The sequence below is a fragment of the Solanum dulcamara genome, chromosome 1 (assembly GCF_947179165.1).
Source record: "Solanum dulcamara chromosome 1, daSolDulc1.2, whole genome shotgun sequence".
Lineage (NCBI taxonomy): Eukaryota > Viridiplantae > Streptophyta > Magnoliopsida > Solanales > Solanaceae > Solanum > Solanum dulcamara.
Genome location: NC_077237.1, coordinates 85,406,676 through 85,426,029, shown reverse-complemented (window position 1 = coordinate 85,426,029; position 19,354 = coordinate 85,406,676). Strand labels below are relative to the sequence as shown.

At 32.0% G+C, this 19,354-nt stretch overlaps 1 protein-coding gene across 2 annotated transcripts; it reads right to left on the bottom strand.

The window, feature by feature from the left end:
• Window positions 1-11,345: 11,345 nt before the first annotated feature.
• Window positions 11,346-18,075, bottom strand: LOC129881867 (protein NRT1/ PTR FAMILY 1.2-like). Of its 2 annotated transcripts, XM_055955980.1 has the most exons (5): window positions 17,834-18,075; window positions 16,610-16,827; window positions 15,162-15,712; window positions 12,085-14,828; window positions 11,346-11,725 (listed from the first exon to the last, which is right to left on the bottom strand). In XM_055955980.1, the coding sequence occupies exons 1-4, from the start codon at window positions 17,937-17,939 to the stop codon at window positions 13,964-13,966; spliced, it is 1,740 nt and encodes a 579-aa protein (XP_055811955.1). In that variant the 5' UTR covers window positions 17,940-18,075; the 3' UTR covers window positions 11,346-11,725; window positions 12,085-13,963. The 2 variants fall into 2 exon arrangements, with proteins under 2 accessions (XP_055811955.1, XP_055811963.1); XM_055955988.1 differs by lacking the exon at window positions 16,610-16,827 and having other exon boundaries at window positions 17,834-18,074.
• Between the last annotated feature and the right edge of the window lie 1,279 nt (window positions 18,076-19,354).

The following is a 19,354-nucleotide window of genomic DNA, read 5'->3' as shown; positions in this document are numbered from 1 at the left end:
GTAAGTCGTAGTGCTTTTAATTGTGTGTTCTTCTTCTATCTCTCAAATTAATCCATGCTCCAGACATGAAAAGTCTCAATGTTCTATTTTTGTATCATTGTAGAAAGCAGACAAATGTGTGTCGTCATAGATGATTAATGTTGGACAAATTCTTGATATAATGCATGCTTTTCCATCGGCATCAAAACAATCAATCTGGAAAAAATTTAACTAATTGTCAATGTTGTACAAAAGAAAAATAGTTAAAATATGAGTTTTATTTATACAATAAAAATAGAAAAAAATTCATAAATAGCTAAGAAAAAAAAATTAATTAGCCTCTATAGCTATAGTTTGGCTAGTTACGCTCCATAGCTTTGCTATAGATATTTTCCTTTGTATATTTTGCATGTATTTAATAATTTATATAATTTGGCTTTCAAATATTTTTGGCAGAATAAATCAGAACCCCCCTAAACTTGTCGATTTTTATTTGGTGTACACCTAAACTTTGTGTTGGCCTAATTACCCCCCTCAACTTGGTAATTTGATAGTCGCGGCCTCTCTGGATGCTAATGTGGCAAAGAGCGTGAATGCACTCTCTTTTAATCGCGTGACAGGGAACAAAAATCAGCTTCCAAGTGGGTATTTTCAACTATTAAACGGCACATAATCAATATAATGATTTATTTGTTTCAATCGTATTTCTATATACTTTTTCTTAATATACATTGCATATTTTATTCTGAATGTATTTTAATTCTTTTTCATATGCAATTATTATTTGTTGATATATATATTTTTTATTTTTCAAGACCCAAATTTACAAATTTAGTTGGAACTTTATTTATTTTATCCATGTTAAGAGAAGGTTTAGCCAAAATAAAGAAATTCAAACAGATATTTTATACAAAAAATAAAAAATTATGTATTTTCTTCATGCAAAATTTATTTATTTCAATTGTGCATTGTTCCTTTTGGGGCCAAATAAATAAAATATTTTGTTAAAATTTTATTTAGTTCTTCTTTAGATACAACAATTATCCTTTCTAACTCTCTATTTTTTTCCTGGTCTTGATTAAAATATTACTATCTTTAGCCAAATAAAAAAAAATATAGGCAAAATATAATTGTTTCAATTTTTTAATACAAAATTGGCCTTGAAAAGATGATTAAATAATTAATGAACTTAAAAAGGTAAAAATATATATTTTTTTCTTAAAAAAAGACACATGGATAAAAAAATCTATGTGGCAACGCGTGTATTACACATTCATGAGTTGTCACCATTTTGGGGGACCGCGACTATCAAATTACCAAGTTGAGGGGGGTAATTAAGCCAACACAAAGTTTAGGTGTACACCAAATAAAAATCGACAAGTTTAAGAGGTTCTGATCTAATGTGCCAATTTTTTTTTTGAGAAAAATGGGCAGTTATTTCAATTGTGAAAAAAGAAAAACAATCTAATAAATCATGAGATTGTATCTCATTAGAATTTCTTACCAAATATGACTTCTACCAAATAAAAGATTATATATATATATATATACACACACACAGAGAGAGAGAAGTAAGTACAAATGCTGAAATTATATAAATAATTAGTTGAAACGTATACTTACTAGTAATATACAAATACAAAAAAGTAATTGTATAAAATTATTGAAAATATATGCTTTTAAGGTCTTAAAAAGTAAGAAAGTCGGTTACGTTAAATCCATAGAATCATATACAATATAGTGTGAAATGTATTGACAGAAATACAAATCACCAAAAAATATACAAAACAACTTATACAAATACCTCAATAATGTTGAAATTATACAAATAATAGCTGGAACGTGTGCTTGCTGATAGTATACAAATACAAGAGAAGTAATTGTATATAATTGTTGAAAATATATAAATAAGATCTAAAAAGGTATTATATACAAATATTTATATTTGTATTTATATATAGAAGTCTGTCTATTATATAACTAATTTTATACAATTATTGAAAATATACAAATGAATCGTATAAAAGTATTTTGTGTGTTAATATGTGGGAGATCAGAATACACAAACAAAAAACAAAAAACAAACGAATATATACAATTATATATAATACTTTCCTCTTCTTTTTGGAACAATATTCAACTTCACTTTATTTTCTCCCTCATTATTTTGATGTCTTTTGCCTTTGAATCTTTGATAATTTCTTGCATTCTGATTGGATCATTTCTGTGTTTGGATCTATACTCCTCATTAGATCTTATCACTTCAATTGCTTTAAATTTTAGCAATTGAACGTGCAATTCCTCTCAAATTTTATGTTAGTAATCCTCTTTGATGGAGTTTGAGCATCCATTAATTTACTATACAAAATAAAAAAAATTGATTGAAAATAAATTTTGGCGATTACCTAAAATTAAAATACGACGATTTGAAGGAGGAGCATGAGAATTCAAAACTCAAGTGGATGAAATATTAGGTGAAAAATAATTGAGTGCAAAGAGGAGAGATGAATTGTGATTTATATAAAAAGGTATATGAATCTCCCTTTCGTATGTTTATTATTATGATGCAAATTTGTGGTGGGTCCCGTAGCAACTTTTAATAAACTATGGTCATGAATCATAAATAAGTGAAATTATAGCTTAATTTAATAATACACTATAAATGTTTGCCATTTCGTATAATTTTCTCCAAAAATACAAAGAAAAATATATCAAACTCCTTAATGACAATGTTTTATTTGTTAAATCTACGTCAAGATATTCAACAAATGATGACTCATACATTTTCTTATGATTCTTTTTCATGCATTAGGAATCATAAGAAAAAACATCATTGTTGGATATATTAATGTAGATTTATAAAAAAATTATCATTAAGGAGTTTGGTAAGCTTTTTTTGGGTGTTGGGTTTTTATCGACTTTATGAAGTTTGTACAATTATGAACTATTATTTTAGTTAAAAACTTATTCACAACTGGTTATCATCTAAATAAAATCAATAAGCTAAAGTTAACTTATAATAAGGCATCAATTTTTTTAATTCATGATTATTGTTTATTGTGTAATATTTTTATAAGGTATAATATTTTTAACCTTACAACAAAAATATGATAGTAATAATGTTATTAAGATTATTACAAGTTAACAAATTAGCCATGTGTATATAATGCGTTATCTTGGATCTTGTTGCATAATAATTTTTATCTAATAATATGAAGATTTGAGTAGTGTAATTCAAATTCTATAATATTTTTACTAGTAAAAAAAATTCCTTCTTTCCATTTTTTTAAAAAGATTTTGTAGATTTTTTTCTTGCAAATTTCAATAGTTTTTTAAAAGTAAAAATAAACCGATAAAATAATATTACAAAATTTTTAGCTCACCAAAAGTTTTTAAGGCTTAAAACAAAAACTTTACTAGTCTCTACTTTGGGTCTTACTTTTTTTTTTTGCATAATTCAATATGGTGTCATCAAATGTATAAGAGAATTTAGAATTTAAAGTTTATAAGATTCATACGTCTTAAATTAATTTATACAATAGAAAAAAGTCAAAAGTATTCCTAATGTATGAAAAATGACTCATAAATAATATCATTTAACTTTTAAATCTAAAATTACCCTCAACCTATGTTTTATATGTTATTTTACATATTTTTTTTGCAGGATTAGAAAAAAAAAAGTAACAACAAAACTTTTGTAGGATGAAAACATTAACTATTATTCTAATCATGACATCATCAGAGAGATCGAAAAAGAAAATGAACCTTCAGGTATACCTTAAGAAATACAAGACAGATCTTCTACTATTATGAAAATATTGTGTTATAACATTAGAAATGAAATAGTTGAGAATTTTTATGATGTATGAAGGACTTTATTAATACTCCTAATAATAAGTAGTTGTTTAACAGCAATGTCAAACAATCTCTTCCAACTTTTTTTTAAACTTTTTTCAGCTCCTAAAAATAAGTTATGCTACTATTAAAGGATTCTTATTTTTTTCCTTAAAAGCTTATGTACTTTTGATTTACTAGAAGCTTGACCAAATAGGTTATTGGTCAATTTTTCCGCGGAAAAATAGGATTCATTTTTTGTATGTTGGAATCAAAGAAAGGGAAGGTAAAAGAGAGTAAGGAAAATCGAAGTAATAGATTGACACCATAAAAGTCGATTCACCCTCGTTTCTTACACTTCTAGACGCTTCACGCTTGTATCCTCCACAACTCCTTATGTCCGGCTTAGAAATGGAGTTGGGATTTGAAACTTATGGTTACGAGTAGGTGTTCGGTATTTGATTCAGGATTTTTAAATTTTAAATTTGGTAATTTAGTAATTGGTAGTTAAAAGTAGATACCAAATATTAAATTTTTAAATTTTGATTCGATAATTCGATAATCGGTAAATCAAACTTCAATTCGGTACGGTATTCTTTAATACCATATTGAAGTTGTAGCCCATTGTATTACAAAGTTAATACTGTTTATAAAAGAAGATCAAGTAAGAAGACATCAAGAAAAATAAATTGACACAACCAAAAGACATATGTATTTAGGTTGTTTATGTTTAGTTTTTAACTTTCTATCTGGACTTGTACTAATGAGTAATGGGCTTGTTGATATATGACCTTCATTAATTAAATCATTTGGTATTTGAAAAATATCAAATAGCAAATGGTATTAATGTCTCGTATCATATCCAAATTCAAATATCCGCAATTCTAAAATTTTAATCCAGAATATCGTATCGAATACTAATTACCGGATACCAAAATTTTGGAGCCAACACTCTAGCTCCGCTATTGTGGCTATTATAAGATTGTGATTTCGATAAATAAATTTTCAGCAACCCAGCATCAATAATATTATAGGTTCAAATTCAAGACTGATATTATAAATATGTTCCTTCAATTAACAGTACAAACTACAAAATGTATGTTTTACAATATCATAGCTAATCATAATAATTGGTCTAGTTTAGTTTAGTTTTAATTAACCATAATTGGTGCTATTAATGTTAGAGTGTGGATAAACATCACATAACACTTATAAACTATTTACATCAGGCATAGTTTTTACTGAACCTCTATAATGTCTAATAAATAGAGTCTTATGTAGATCAAATACATAAAAAAGGGTTGAAAATAAAAAATTTCTCCTTATCTAAGTCATAGTTACAAATCAAGTCTTGCCATCAATCCGTGAAACCTTTCAAGCTCAATACTCTCCTTCCAGTCTATTTTGTTGTGCCGAAGAAGAGGACAAAAGGATTGTTGAGCAAATTCTTGAACTTTCTATCTAGTTGGATTTTTTTTTTGAATTTATTACATTGACTTACTAGTATACATGTACGCAAGAAATAAGTAAACATTCATGTATTTTAATATGAAATAAGAACTCTTGATATGAAATAAATAAGAACTCAATAAAAAGATAATTGCATTCTATATGAAGCGTCATTAATTCAATTTAATGAAAAAGAAAGAATATTTTATAACAAATCTGTACAAGTTCTCTTCAAAGAAAATAAAGGCCAACATGAAAAGAGGGAGAAAAATTGAATTTTCCCCTCAATATTTTAGCTCTATCTCTCGAATTACCCTTACCCATGCTCCAGGCATTAAGAGTCTCAATTTTGACTGTCTCAATTTCATTGTTGAAAGCAAACAAATGTGTGTCTCCATAAATGATTAATGCTAGATAAATCCTTGATGTAATGCGTGTCTTTTTATCGACATTAAAACTTTCTACGAAAGAGTGATCAATTTGAAAAAAAAAATCAACTAATGATCAATGTAGCACAAAAGATTAATGAGCTAAAATATGAATTTTAAATGCATTTTATAGAATAAAAGTACCAAAAAAAGCTTATTAAACTCCTTGATGATAATGTTTATTTCTTAAATCTGTATCAAGATATTTAATAAATGATGACTTATACATTTTCTTGTGAATCCTTTTCAAGCATTAGGAATCATAAGAAAATGTATAAACCATTATTTGTTGGATATACCATCATTTGTTGAATATCATAATATAGATTTTACAAACAAAACATTATCACTAAGGAGTTTAGTAAGCTTTCTTTGGTGTTGGGCTTTGATCCACTTCATAAAGTCTTTACGATCGTCAATTATTATTTTGATCAAAAACTTATTCGTAAATGGTGATCATCTCAATAAAATCAGTAGGCTAAAGCTAACTTCTAATAAGAAGTCTCATTATTTTTATTATACGTATTTACTATCTGTTGAGTGATATTTTTATAGGTATAATATTTTTAATTGTACAACCAAAATATGATAGTAATAATATTATTAGGGTTATTTCTAGTTAATAAGTTAGCCATCTGTATGTAATACATTGCCTTAGATCTTGTTGCATAATTTTTTTTATCTAATAATATGAAAATTTGAGTAGTTTAATTCAAGATCTAAAATATTTTTACTATTAAAAAAAATCTTTCTTTCCTTATATTTTTCCTTATATATAAAGATTTTGCACTTTTTCTTTTCCTGCAATTTTTAATATTTTTTAAGTAAAAATAAACTGATAAATTAACATTACAAAAATTTTGGGGCTTAAAATAAAATCTTAACTGGTCTTCAATTTGAATCTTACCTATATCACATAATTCAATATGGTATCATCATATGTATAAGAGGATTTATAATTTGAAGTTAATGAGATTTATACAATATTTTAAATTAATTTATACAACCAAAAAAGTCAAAAGTATCCCTAATGTATGAAAAATGATTCACAAATAACGTCGTTTGACTTTTAGATCTAAAAATAATCTCAACTTTTAATTTTTGGCTTAAGAATACCCCTCAATCAAATTCTAAATCTCGGCTAAATTTTATTTTTTAAAATAGTATGTGACCGTTTTTAATTTAGAATTAAATAAAATCTATCCATATTTTAAATACACTCCGCTTCCGACCCATTTTTCCTTAAGCCCCCGATCTTTCATCCTCATTAGAACAAAACATTTAACCCTCAACAATAGTCGATCAAACACTTTCGATTTAAATTTTTAAGAAAAAATTGTGAATGTTCTCAAAGTCTCATTACATAAATAAGTTAACCACTTAAAACATGTCACCTTCTTTAATTATACAATTAGCATCAATAAACCATAAAGCTTCATATATGTTTGTTCCAATTAATTTTGACGTGTATAATTAAAAAAGATGACAAAATTTATGTGGTTAATATATTTATGTAACACGCACTTGAGAACAAGCAAAACTAAAATAATTCAAAACTTGAATCCATAATGTTTAATAGGAACTTAAGATATTCAGTTGAAGCAAATCATAGAAATGGCGGTGAATGAGGAGAAGGCGATGATTGTTGCAGCGGTTGTGTTAGTAGAGGAAAAGATGGTGACGGTGATGATTGAGGAGAAAGAGAAAAAGAGATAGCAATAGCGGCGGAGGAATAAGAAAAGGAGATGGTGAAGGTGTAAGAGAAGGAGGTGGTGGTGGTAGCGGGGGAGAAGATGATGGTGATGGTCATGGCAGTAGAAGGGGTGAGAATGACTGTGGCGGCAGAAGGGGTGGGGATGGCGGCGGCGGCAAAGGAGGAGGGGTGGAAAGAAAAAAATAGGGTATTTTTGTAAATAAAAATATTTGAGGGTTTTAAAATTAGTATAATTAACACTAATCTTAAAATTGTCATAGCTATTCAAAAATTAAGACTTGTTTCATTTTTTTTTAATTTTGAATTTTTTTTCACCTTTAATCACTTCTTGACTTCAACTTTCATACTTTTTGGGACATATAAAATGCACTAAAAGTTTACCAAATTCACTAAAATACCAAAGGCATCAAAAGTAATTAAGTTATAAGTAAATGGTACATGTGTCTTCAAAAAGCAATAAGCATTTGCCACTTTTGAACATTCAAAATGTTTTCAATCTGTTAGTTGAATTATTTCTTGATTTTTGTAAATTATGTAATTATCCCTTGGCTAGGAAGCAAGCATGTGGTCCAAAACCTGCTTCCTAGCCTCTTATACTATATAAAATCTAATATTTTTTCCGTTTTATTTTATATGTCACTGTTTTATTTGGCACGGTATTTGAGAAAAAAAAACTTATGAAATGTGTGGTCTTAAAGAATTTTTAGATATTTGTATCATTGTAATTATTTCATTAGGGACAAAAGAGAAATTTCAAAGTTAAATTATTTCTAATTATAATATGGTGACATTTTTTTTAGATAAATTAAAAAAGTAAAGGGAGCCAGATAAAATATGACGGAGGAACTAAATACATGACACAAGTCTTTACATGCTATTATTAACACCAATCTATGATTAATTAATATAGATTCTCACTTTAAATTATAAGTTAATCATGTTAAATTAATATGATTTTTGTATAAACATAAAGTGCTATAACTTTTTTTACCTGGCGTTTAATGATCTTTTTGGTCACAATATGAGAGGACATCCTTGTATTTTTTTTTTGTATAATCCAAGAGGGACTTCCAAATGTGTATATATATATATATGTGTGTGATGATAGCTCAATTATCACAGATAGAAAATAAGGAGAATATGGAAGAGAACATGTTTCTTTCTTTATTCAGAGAACAAAAGAATACAAAAGAATGAATTGAGGAAGAATGAAAAACGTGTAGAGAATTAGCTAATCTTCTCCATTATATACATGTACAATTCTAACTGTATTGACAATTGTAATCCACTGACACTAACTAATCACTAGCACTAACTAATTAACTAATTAATCAGATTAGTTAATAGTTAGTTATAACTAACTCAACATCCTCTAATCAGTCAAGTCACAGCTCCTATTTCATTACTCCCCCTCAAGCTGGCAGGTGTAAACACATTCAAGATTTCCACCTTGGAAACCAAATATTCATGTTGTGGTCTCGGCAGTTCCTTTGTCATAATGTCTGCCTGTTGATCTTGTGTCTTCAAGTATAATGGTCGAATCAGTCCTATTTGTATCTTCTCCCTAATAAAGTGGCAGTCTATTCCAATATGCTTGGTTCTCTCGTGGTACACTGGATTTGTTGCTATCTGTAAGGCTGCTTTGATATCACAGAAAATATCCACTGGTAGTTCCAATTCTTCTCCTAACTCCTTATATAGTACAGTAATCCAAACTAACTCTGAGACAGTAGAAGCCATGCTTCTATACTCTGACTCTGCTGAGCTCTTTGAGATGGTTGTTTGCTTCTGCGACTTCTATGAAATTAAGAAAGCTATATGTTTGATCAAGAAACATGTCACAGACCTTCTTGTGTTTGGACATGCTGCCTAATCTGCATCACAAAAGGCCACTCTTTCCTGCTGCTTATCAAAACACCCATAGCTGGTTCCCTCTTTATATATCTCACCACCTTAAGAGCTGCCTCCATATGAGATTTTTAAAAATTGGCTCAAGGTCTGAACTACAAATCCAATAACTGGTCTAGTCAGGGTCAAATACAACAATCTCCCAATCAACCTCTGATATGAGCCTCTGTCTGTTAGAACATGATCATCTGTAATATTCATTGCTTCATCCAGTGTTGTAGTTGTTAATTTCAAGTTGTTATCCAGTGGTGTCCAAGATGGTTTGGCACCAGTCAATCCTATTTCCTCTATTAGCTCTAAAGCATACTTCCTTTGGTTCATCAGTATTTCCTTAGTAGATCTACTGAACTCAATTCCTAAGAAGTATCTCAGAGTTCCAAGATCCTTGATTTTGAACCTAGTATGTAACTCTCGCTTGGTTTACTCTATTAACATCAAATCATTTCCAGCCACCAACATATCATCTACATATATCAGAATCACCACAACCTGTTCATATTTTCTTTTGATAAACAATGAATGATCCAAGCTGCTTTGCACAAAGCCAAAATCAACAAGTCAGTAATGAGTTTCATATTCCATTGCCTACTTGCTTGCTTAAGGCCATACAAGGATTTTACTAGCCTACATACTAACCCTAAAGTCTCTCCCTGGCTAGAAAAACCCTCAGACAATGACATGTAAACTTCTTCATGTAAGTCTCCTTGGAGAAAAGTATTGTATACATCTATCTGATGGATGTGCCAACCAGAAGCTGCAACAATGGACAAAACACTTCTTACTGTGACTATCTTCTCTACAGGTAAGAAAGTGTCTTGATAATCAAGCCCTGCTCTTTGATTGTATCCCTTGGCAACTAGTCCAACTTTATATCTTTCAATATCACCATTAGCCTTGAACTTGACTTTATAAACCCATTTGTAGCCAATAGGTATCTTTCCAGGAGGTAGAGGGTCCAAAAGCCAAGCGTTATTTGCTTCAAGAGCTTGGATTTCTTCCTGCATAGCAGAGATCCATTTGGGGTCTGAGCATGCATCTTGATAGGACTGAGGCTTAGTAATGCAAGAGAAGGCAGTCAAATAAGATTGGTACTGGGAAGAGAGGTTAGCATAACTCAGAGTGTGTGAGAGAGGATAAACAGTAGAATGAGAGGCTGCATTAGTAACAAAATCAGTCATCCATGTAGGTTGCTTCCTAGGCCTGTGGGACTGTCTGGTAGGTTTATCATCAGGGACACTGGGTAAGACACCAACATCAACATCTATAGAATCATCAATGCATCAGGCACAATAAAAGGATCTGTATGGTCTAGAGTGGGTTGGTCATGCAATTGGGGATCAACAACAGGATAAATATCATGAAGATAATCATCAATAAAGCCTGTAGAAGTATTTAAGAAAACAGGAGGAGAAGGAGATTGAGTCTGAAAAGAAAAAATGTCCTATCTAAAACTCATATCTCTGGATATGAAAAAATTATGTGTGATCAGGTTATACAACACATGACCTTTAGTAACATCAGAATACCCCATATGAACTGTAGGCACTGCTCTAACTTCAAATTTATCACGAGGAGGTAAGCACTTAGCATAACACAAACAATCCATAGTTCTAAGGTGATCAATGGACCCTTTGCAATCATGAAATACCTCAAAAGATGTCTTTCCTTGCAAATCCATAGAAGGCAACCTATTCATCATGTAAACAACTCCAAGCATACAGTGACCCCAGAACTTTAAAGGTATGGAACCTTGAAACCTGATGACTCTAGCTAATTCTAAAATATATCTGTGCTTCCTTTCTACCACCCCATTTTGTTGTGGGGTGTAGACACAAGATTTTTGATGCACTACGCCAAGAGAAGTGAAAAAATATTGACAAGTAGAATTTATAAATTCTGTCCCATTATCTGATCGCACGACTTTGATCTTTTTGCCAAATTGTATACTGACTAACTGAATAAAATTCTTTAACACCACAACTATATCACTCTTCATTTTCAACAGATAAATCCAAGTCATACAAGAATGATCATTAACAATAGTCAAGAACATTTTATAGACATCAAAAGTAGAGATATGAAATGGTCCCCATACAACCAAGTGTAGTAAATTAAAAATAGAAGAAGATCTAGTCTCACTAACAGCAAAAGGCAGCCTAGTCTGTCTAGCAAGTGGACAAATTTCACAATTGTCCAGAACTTGTTTACATTCAGCTTGATCAAGACTAAACAAAGGTTTCATAGTTCCAACAGATGCCTGATCCATCCCTTTATGCCATAGAAGAATGTCCACTTTATTCCTAGTAGCAATTAGTCCTTTTATTAGTTGTTTATTCTTGTCCCTTGTGTGCTCCACCAAGTATAGACCCTCGTTCTATTCACCATTCTCCAGCACCTTCCCACTTGAGAAGTCCTGGAATATGCAGAAGTCAGGAAAAAATTTGACTGAGCACTGAAGCTCCTTAGTTATCCTGGACATTGAAAGAAGATTGTATCTAAAATTTGGAATGTATAACACATTCCTCACACATTTCCCATCCATTATGTCACAACTACCAACATGTGTTACTTTTACTGTTTTCATTAGGTAAATGGACTGATTTATTATGGACAACAGTAGGCTCCTTTTTAGTATTCACCATATCTATGTTAGAGGCCATGTGATTAGTTGCACTAGAGTCTACTATCCATTCCTTGCTATTGTTATTCACACAAGAAACAACATATTACCTGTGGTTTGATCCTCAAGCACATGTGAAACAAAGATATTACCTCCCATGTTTGCTGAGTCTGATGCCCTGCTCATGTTTGCTGAAGTCTCTAGTGTATCGTTTTTGCTCATTAGCTTTCTAAACTGATTGTAATGTTGTGGATTGTCAATATATTGCAGCATTTGATTATACTGATTCTGGGAGTAATTGGAAGGTCCTGAGAATTTTCTCCAATCACCACCTCTATTGGAATCAGAACAACCTGCATCATAATTTACACTATTGTAGGAATCAACATAAGCAGCCCTAGCCCGAGCTCCATCCATGTGTGGCCTACTTTCTTCATTCCTCACATTGTGTGCATGTCCTCTATTCTCATTTCCCTTCATATTAGGACTAATGTTATTCCCAAATTTCTTTTTAAACTTGAAATCAGGAGGATAACCAATCAACCAATAACAATCAGCATTAGTATGTCCCATCAACTTACAGTGATCACATTGAATATTCCAGTTCTTCTTGAACTTATTGTGAGCATGTCTTGTAGTCATGAGAGCTGCAATCTCCAAATTCACAGCTGGTCCTGCAGAATTGACTATGATTCTTTGACTCTCCCTTTCAATCATCATGGAAGAAACTTGGTTTACTGAGGGAATTGGAATCAACATGAGGATCTGACTTCGAGCTTGCTCATAAGATTCGTTAAGTCCCATCAGAAACTATAAAAGTTTTTGTCTCTTCATGAATTCAATGAAATCTCTTAATTTCTCACAATCACATCCAGGAAAAGGTGTTATGCAGTCAAATTCTGCCCAAAGCAACCTCAATTTAGTAAAGTACTCTGCTATACTACTTGTACCTTGCATCAAAGTTACTATCTCCCTGTGCAATTGAAATATCCGCGAACCATCCGCCTTATCAAATCTCTCCAAACAATACATGCATCTGAAGAGTAAACAATTCCACTCAATATCTCATTCGAGACACAATTCATGATCCATGAAAGAACTCTCACATTGCATCGTTCCCACAACTCAGCCAAATTAGGACCAAAACCTTCCTTCCTGCACTTTCCATCGATTAGCCCTAACTTGTTTCTTCCAAGTATGGCTATTCTTATCAATCAGCTCCATACAGAGTAGTTTTCAGATCCTGTGAGCTGAATAGAAATCAACACAACGCCAGAAGTATCCGAAGTATTCAAAAAAATAGGATGATTGTGACTAAGTTTTTCAGGCAATGCATTGTCAATTGTTACTGCCATTTCTTCCTTCACCACGTGTGTTCAATCTCACGTCTCTGTGCTCGATTAGACCATATCAATGGCCAATAGCTCTGATACCATGTTGAAAGCTCAATTATCACAGATAGAAACTAAGGAGAATATGGAAGAGAACCTGTTCCTTTCTTCATTTAGAGAACAGAAGAATACAAAAAAATGAAAAATGTGTGGAGAATTAGCTAATCTTCTCCATTATATACATGTACAATCCTAACTGTATTGATAATTGTAATCCACTAATACTAACTAATTACTAGCACTAACAAATTAACTAATTAATCAGATTAGTTAAGAGTTAGTTATAACTAACTCGACATCCTCTAATCAGTCAAGTCACAGCTCCTATTTCATTAATATGTACCAAAAAGAACTACACAAAAATATATACTTTTTTAGGTATATAAAGTTATATACACCAAACTAAAACTATCTTCTCCCCCACAAAATTTAGTGACTACAACTTCATTTAATACATACATTAGCATCAGCCATGCTCAACTGAAAAGTATAAAAAGAAAGTTTAAAAAAACAACCCGATACACTAAGCTCTTGCTATGTGCGGGGTTAGCAAAAGTTTTTCTCTGAGTAAATAGGCATGACACTATGGATAATGGATTGGCGCCTTTCGAGCTAAGATATATAAGTTCCTGGTACCAATTCATGGCTTCTCTTCTTCCATTACCTCTTCTTCCTCCCCTTTACAGGGACCATAAGCTTTACTACAAACAATATAACACAGTATGTTAACCAGACTAAATCCTGCAAGAACGAGATAATAGTAGTCGTAATGGCCCTTGTTTATATTGCTCGATATCCAACTTTCCTCCCCTCCTCTTTTGGTCAAGTTGTCGATAGTACTCATTATAAAGCTAGCTAGTAAGCTTCCCACTCCCATACCAACTCCTAATAGAGAAGCAGCTACACTTGACATGCTTCTAGGAAATTCTGAAATATAGAATTCGTTTTGGCCTATGGCATGCAGGGCCCCCGCGAAGCCAGTAAGGGAATTCTGGGGAAGTAGCCACATAGCTGACATAGGGATCACGCCTTCTGGATCATCTGAGTACCCCTCCTTGATTGCGATACTTCTACGAACACCTTCCATAACTGCCACCACTAAAACTGACAGGAAGGAGAGAATCAACCCAAACCCCATTCTCTCTTTTGTGCTGAAATGAGCAGGTTTTCCAGTCAATTTTGATGCGATGGGAAGAATCAAACAATCATAGAGGACAATCCAAAGTACAGCAGAGATGACAGCAAAGATGCCAAAGGAGGCAGCTGGGATTTCAAAGCTTGAACCAATATGTCGATCCATGGTATTCGCTTGAAGTACTGGAAAAGTGTTCTGGCTTATGTTTATGGACAATACAACTCCGGTGAACCAGATTGGAACAACTTTGAGCAATGCTTTCAGCTCCTCTACTTGATCTACAGTGCAAAGACGCCAAGGATCTGTTGCTTCTCCATCTGGACTCAAATCTAGTTGAGGATCTTGTACAATGCAAGCTTTATTCAGAAACCTTAAAGCCAATAAATTGAAGTTAAAACGCAATACGAACAAGTATATCAGGATTGGAAAAAGCATCCAAAAGCATCATTAATTTTGAACAACATGACATGAAGTCTCTTTTAACAATAAAAGCTGGAGTCAGTAGCACAATGAGTTATATATGTCATCAGCTGGCGCAGGTTGAAACAATGAACTTCACAATTTCCTATACAGGCGAGAGAAGCAACAGCATACAGGCTAAATAACCAAACAACAATTTACCATTACATAGGTTCTCTTTCAAGCATATGCAGAAAGTAAGATGACCAACAGAAAAACTAACGATTGGTAAGAATGAAGTTACCTTAGTTTTTCACTTGGAAGAACTATGGTTGACCCTTTTTTCTGATGGTATAGTACACCTGCACTCTGAGACGACAATCTGAGACATCTGTTTCTATAAGAGGCAACTATCACTTGAAAAAAGCCAATGATTAAGCTCGATTTAGGCTTCAGCTTCACGTAGAAAGGAGTACCCAAATAAATTAAAAGAGTTGAAAACAACATTAGCAAAACAGGAGCTCCAAAACCTAAAGCCCATCCCATGTTGACTTGGATATAAACAAGACACGTGAGAGCAACCAGGATAGATGAAGCATAGGAGGCATAGTACCAGCTGAAGTATCTCTCTATTAAACGTGCATTTTCTTGATATACCTCCCGTTTCAACTGATCAGAACCAAATGCTAAAGATGATGATCTGATTGCACCTGCTCCAATGGCAACGATGCCCAAAGAGAAACACAGGAAGAAGAGTTGGAACATCTCTGCTGATCTGCAAATGCTGTTGGAATCGACACAGGGTGCAGGCCTTGCTTGTGGAATCACTGATGTCAGCCAAAACAGAAACATCCCCTTCAAAACACATAGAATATCTAGAATTATTATCGGTAAACTTACCAAGTTCAAACAGATTATTATGATTCTTCATATCACAAACTTTGCAACAGATGGGTGATAATGATTCCTCCAATTGTCAAACTGTGAAGAGGGATCAAGCAATAAATGGGAATACATGTTGCTACTTCCTCCCCCTTCCTGAAGTTAAAAACTCGTCAAATGGGAACATAGGTTGTGCATTCATTTTTGCATGAACATACTGGTAAGCTTGTGGCAGCTTTTTCTAGAACCTTGAGTTTTCATGCAATCATATTTGCTGAGGCTATTGATAGTCAAGTCGGTCACAGCTTTGTACCATAGGTGGCTAATATTTTGTGCATATTGAATGTGTCTCTAAGGGTTAGTTACAGTAATACAACTCTTCCCTTCTACCATATAAAGTGGCTTGCTTTGTTTGGCTTGTAGCTAAAGAGGCATGTTTGACTCGAGAAAAATTGGAAAAAGGGGGGATCCAACTATGCTCAAGACGTTATTTGACCCCCTCGTCTAATTGAAAGATAGGTATTCAATGTCAAACGAAATGTTCCCATAGATATGACAAAGAAACTAGTAGAAAAATATTAAAGGGCCGGAAATATGCATTAAGGTTCCTTGTAATCAACCACGGTTCGGCCAATCAGTAAAAATTATGGGAATCCATTAACAAACACGAAATATAAACAATTATTAGACAGATTTGGTTACTAGAAGGAAAATATTTTCTGTGGTGGAAACGACTGCCCTCTCATTTTCCTTTCAACTATCTAAACTTTCAACCTCATATTACTTGCTCCAACTAACACTACACCGTCATATTGTTCCTCAAAACTTAAGGGACTAATGAAAGAAGTCAATTCAGTTAATGAACTTTACCACAAGGGTGACAACAGATCCCAATCCTATCATCTGGAAGCGACCCACAAAAGAATCTGCCATAAAGGCCCCAACAACGGGAGCGATGTTGGTAACTGCTGACCAGATGTAGATGGTATTGGACCCAGTAGTCATATCCATGTGATATTCATTCATCAAATACAGAATCATATTAGGAGTTAGAGCTGACGTCGCCGCATTCGTCAAAGCTGCATTTCCTATCCAAAATCAAGAAAATAAAATATTAAACAGAGAATAAAGAACTCCCCAACTGTTTCATTGGAATTCCATGGGGGGGAATCATATTCACCCACTTCCTTTGATTTCATGTTAAACCCTTGACTGACGAATCAACAATTAGGTAAAAGTCATCAAATTGAACCTTGGTAAAGGGCAATTACATGTGTTTATCAAGAAATCAAACACGTAAAATGAACTTGTTCCAAAAACTTACTCGACAAAAATCAAAAGAATTAATGATCAAAACACATCTAAACTATCACTTTTTCATGAATTTCATACCTCAACTATCCATTGTTTGATTTACCTACCTAAACTATCACTCATTTTGCTCAATGTTGAGTTGGCCAACATGCCTCTTGTCTATTGGGAACAGCTATTTAGCCAATTCAGCATACATACCAAAATATATCACTCACGAATCAACAACTAGGTAAAAATCATCAAATTGAACCTCGGTAAAGGGCAATTACATGTGTTTATCAAGAAATCAACACATAAATGAACTTGCTCCAAAAACTTACTCAACAAAAATCAAAAGAATTAATATTCAAAAACACACCTAAACTATCACATTTTCACGAGTTTCATAACTCAACTATCCATTATTCCATTTACCTACAAAAAGTATCACTCCCTTTGCTCTATGCTAATTCATAACAGAGCATAACATTGAACCGGGAGTATATTCACAACCCACATGGTCCCGGAGCTCCACACCCGACCCAATGGGTCCGACTCTAATACCATATCAAATTAGGCCTCGAAACTAACCGTATCAAATTAGGCCTCAAAACTAACTCAAGGATTGCTCAAGCCTACCCAAGATCTCGTCCCGGTCCAATATGGGATCATTCCATTCATCACCAACTCAGCAAAATTACCAAAATATTTGATTGATGAATCAATAACTAGGTAAAAATTACCAAAAATGAACTTCAGTAGCAAATTCAAAATAACAAAAAATAGGAGAATATGACATACCAAGGATGAAAGGTAAAGTTCTGAATCCACCCTTTTGAATTTCGGAATCATCTAACAACAAAGGCTGTTCGATCATTTCGCCTTTTTCACTTGACAAATTCTCCATATGTGTACGATCGGTATAGAAAGAAGAAAAAAAACACTATAATTTCAACTTTGTTAGCATCACAAAAAAACAGAGCAAAAATGCAGAAAACAGAGTAAAGGACAGTTAACACTGCGACAACAACCAAGCGTCGACTACAAACAAAAGAGCTGATCAAATAAAACAAAGAAAAAAAAGGAGCAAAATTGCAGAAAACGATTTGTTTTGTTTCCCCATTTTCCATTAACTTTGTGCGTGTCACAATATGCCTTTGCCAAGTATTGCTGTTACTTTCTTCAGATTTTTCTTTCTGAAATAATATTACTACAGTATTTTATTAATAATAATAACGTGGACTTAATGTTTAGTTTAAATGAAATCTTCTTTTTTATTGTTATTTTTATGTTACATAATATCAAAAGTCTCATTTTGTACCACGATTATTCTTTTTTCGTGTTTATTTATTCTTTTTTCTTTATTTATCAAATATTTTTTAATTTAATTTTTTTTTACTTGTCAATTTTGACAAATTAAGAAAAGATATTTTTTTTTTCTATTGTACCCTCAATTTATTAATATTGAGTTAATATCTTTGAAAAATGTAGTGAGTAAATATGTTTAAAACTCTATCAATTAATAAGGGTAAAATAGTAAACTCGCTATACCAATCATTATTTTCTTAATAGGTGTGTCAAGTCAAAATTTGACAAGTAAAAAAAAACATGGAGTATTATTTAATAGTTTAATTTATCTATCCTATTTTTTAGATAAATTTAACCTTCAAAATGTTGATGTAAACGATATAATCTACCCAAAAAAGAGTGATAAAAAAGGGGTTCTTTATAACTCGCAAATCACATCGAGGAGGTTTATATATACATTACAAGCTATTGAGTTCAGGTTAATACATACTTCCTTTATTTTATATTATCTGAATTTCTAAGCTAATGCACGCATATTAAAGAAATTATTTTAAAACAAAATTTGAACAATATTTTTCTATATTACCCTTTTGTTTATTTCTAAGTCATTACTCAAAAAAGGTTTGTATTTTTCCTATAATAATTACTACTATTATTAATAGAAGTTAAGAAGTGCATTAGATTCCCAATGTAAGCATCAAGCTTTGGATTTTAAAACAAAATTCACATTAGACTCTTATATTTCTGGTGAAAAATTTGTACTTGGAGCCAAATTTTTAAAAAGAAAATTTCAAAACAATGCTTTGCAAATCCAATCAAAAAAATTCTACTTAAAAATTTTAACAAAAATTAACATGGAGCCAAAATTTTAAATATTGATTTCCCTCCAATATTTATCCTATAAAAAGATTTAATTTCCTTAATGTGGAATTAAACATGGCTACAATACAACTTGATCTAAATATTTCATTTGAATGTGATACTAATGAACTTCCTGACCTTAATGTATCAATA

What these genes read in the sequence shown, in the direction of transcription:
- LOC129881867 (XM_055955980.1), bottom strand. Translation starts at nt 17,939, where the DNA reads ATGGAGAATTTGTCAAGTGAAAAAGGCGAAATGATCGAACAGCCTTTG. An exon ending in GATCTGTTGTCACCCTTGTG is followed by an intron (nt 15,713 to 16,609) that starts GTAAAGTTCATT and finishes TGTGTTTTGAAG; the next exon opens with GGGATGTTTCTGTTTTGGCT. An exon ending in CTTCCAAGTGAAAAACTAAG is followed by an intron (nt 14,829 to 15,161) that starts GTAACTTCATTC and finishes ATTGGCTTTAAG; the next exon opens with GTTTCTGAATAAAGCTTGCA.